At 33.8% G+C, this 2,718-nt stretch overlaps 2 protein-coding genes across 3 annotated transcripts in view; one reads left to right on the plus strand and one right to left on the minus strand.

Annotated features, from left to right (window-relative positions):
* otos (otospiralin) overlaps window positions 1-375 on the minus strand; it is a 2,245-nt gene extending 1,870 nt beyond the window's left edge. The window contains exon 1 of the mRNA XM_007555730.2: window positions 1-375. This exon is cut by the window's left edge and continues 132 nt beyond it. Within this exon, the coding sequence (XP_007555792.2) occupies window positions 1-45 (45 nt within the window). The 5' untranslated portion in view covers window positions 46-375.
* A 1,404-nt stretch (window positions 376-1,779) lies between these two features.
* apodb (apolipoprotein Db) overlaps window positions 1,780-2,718 on the plus strand; it is a 5,585-nt gene continuing 4,646 nt past the window's right edge. For both annotated transcript variants that reach the window (XR_001662592.1, XM_016673215.1), the window contains exon 1: window positions 1,780-1,954. The gene's annotated coding sequence lies outside the window, so the exon portion shown is untranslated. The remainder of the gene's footprint in view (window positions 1,955-2,718) is intronic.

The raw sequence follows: 2,718 nt of genomic DNA on the forward strand, positions 1-2,718 counted from the left end.
ACACACACGGGCCAGACGCATGCCGGTCACATCCCACTGTAACATCGCTCAGCTCCTGCCACGTCAAATATTTGTTTTGTTGGAAAATGAACTCCAAACCAAATCTCACTTTTCCTCAGCTCCTATAATCTTCACTGTTATCTTGATTATCACCTATAAAAAGTAATCTGGATCACATTTTCCTTAAATGCGGCGTTGTTGGATCATGATTTTTCACACCTAATCAGTGGACAGGCAATTCTTTTTATAAAATCCTCATATCAAAATGTTAAGAATGTCCAACAAACATTCATAAAACCTATTTAACACACTTAGTTCTTTGATTTTCTTCATAATGTGTAGACTCTCCAAAATACAGCAGTAATGCAGAAACTGTTTTTTCCCTGCTGTTAGATCAGTTTGTGTGGATCAGCGATGTCAAACTATTGTTGTTATATCAGCAGTTATATTTTTTGAAAGGTAAGAAGGTAAAGATGGCGCCATCTTGTGGTTTTCTGCCTGAATGATTCAAAGCACGTCACCAACACAATAATTGTCTCTGAAAAGAAAATTATCAAAAGCAACTTTTGAAACAGCATAAAGTAAACGATGGGATCTGTCGTTAGCATGGGCAGTTTGATAACTATGTAAGACAAGCGTTATTTGTCTACAACATGCTCGGCAGCAAACCGTTTAGCTCATAGCTGTTACGAAATTTGCTAATTTGAGCTAATTTGAGCATTTGATTATGTCAATATTTGATAATTAACAACAAACCCATTGACATGTATCTAAGCAACAACATGTGTACGTATTTTGAACATGTTCATCTTTACATTTTTATTTTTTATTGATTGTGTTGTTAGCTAGTGTTGCTAGCTACTACTACACAAGGCTAGCTGTTTTCAAGCTAACAACTCTCCAGTGTCTCTATGGCAACTGTCATTAGCTGATGATAAAAGCCCGCCGGATTTATCCTGATGATCGAAATAATTAACAGCATACAGAAGTTTATGGGCATAAAAATGGCTCTGCTGTAATATTTTCTTTTTTGCTTTTAATCCCTATTTAAATGTAAACATTTTTAGGGTGGAATGATTGGCATAGCATCAAACTGCATTAATTTTTGGGACATTGGTTTGAAATTATTGTAGATTTTCTCTCATCCGAACAGACTCAAGCATATATACACCCCCAATGATATTTATTTAAATGTCCTTTATCAAGTTGCACATATACCTCAGTTCACAGGGAGTCAATATATTTTTATTCCAGTAAAAATAATAAGTAGTCGTCCAAGAAATTACTCAAATAAGAGTCCAAAAGTATTTAGTAAAACAGCAACTCAAGTATTGAATAACTGATAAAAACATCAATCATTTAATATTTAAAAATTATACCCTCAGATTAATTATTAATCAGATGATATCATCAGACAGAACATATAAAGTTATGTGAAAATTTTGGTATTTTAAGGTTCAAAATTATTTTAATTTATATAAATAACATACTACACAATAACTTATAATATAAATAACTTACTATACAAAATCAGGAAAAAATAACTTTTTTTATATATGAAACTTATAAAACTTTAAAAACATTAACAGACACACACTGCAGGTGTGAATCTGTGTTTGGTGAATTTTTGGTTAAAACATGTTTGTTCTTCATTCAGTGGGTAGAAAATCCAGAAATAAGAGTACAGATAATTCATAGAAACTTTACTCAAGTAAAAGTAACCGAGTAAATGTAATTAGTTACGTTCCTTAGCGATGGAAAGGAGCTTTACTGTCAACATTACGGGACATAAATGAGTCAAACTGTTTGTTTCCTGAGTCAGCGCTCCGTCAGGGAGGGAATGTGCGCATGACAACAATTAGCCGACTGTCTCTTTAACAAGCAGAGAGGAACCAGTGCTGATCCAGAGAGCCGGAGAGTTAGACTCACAGCTACAGAGCTCCACACCACTCAGGTAAGGAAACACTTCCTAAATATCACTTTAACCTGCATCACACGGGAAGCAAAGTACTAAGATCTTAACATGGTTTTTATTTTGTCTCGTTTATTTTGTCTTGTTGAGAAGGATTATTTCCTGTTACATCAGATTATATATTTGCATTTGCATTTACTCATCATATTGAGGTAATAGTTTTCATTTTTATCATTTAACATTTATAGGCTGAAATCCCTTTAATGTCATTAAATAATATGTTTTATAATAGAGTTACATAATGTCAACAAAGCTGAAGGTGTTTTCAACCCAAAGCAACACCTTGAAACCTGAAGAGCAGGTGTGGCTGCTTCAATGCAGTCAAACGAGACAAAAGATAAAATACCTCCCTGCAGTGCTTGTTCTCTCTGCTCTCTCACACATGACCATGAACTTCAAGTTAACAATCACAACTCTTACCAAACCAGTGTGTACAAATTCAAACTATGACAGGCATGCATTCAGGAAAAAACCTGACTATTCTAGACAGTTACAGGTTTTGTAATTTTGCAGTGTAATGTTGACTAGCAGCTTCATAATGGCTGTTGGTTCTGCAATCATAGTATGAATAATTCCCATAAATAATAACCTTAAAGCTGCAGTGTGTAACTTATATAAATAAAATGTTTTTTCATATTTGTTAAAACTGTCACCATATTGTGAAAGTTTATGAAACAGATAATCTTTGAAAAGATCAATCTCCGTCATTTCCCCCTTGGATTACAATCGTCATCTAAAGAAACGTT

The sequence above is a fragment of the Poecilia formosa genome, unplaced genomic scaffold, assembly GCF_000485575.1.
Source record: "Poecilia formosa unplaced genomic scaffold, Poecilia_formosa-5.1.2 Scaffold72, whole genome shotgun sequence".
NCBI lineage: Eukaryota > Metazoa > Chordata > Actinopteri > Cyprinodontiformes > Poeciliidae > Poecilia > Poecilia formosa.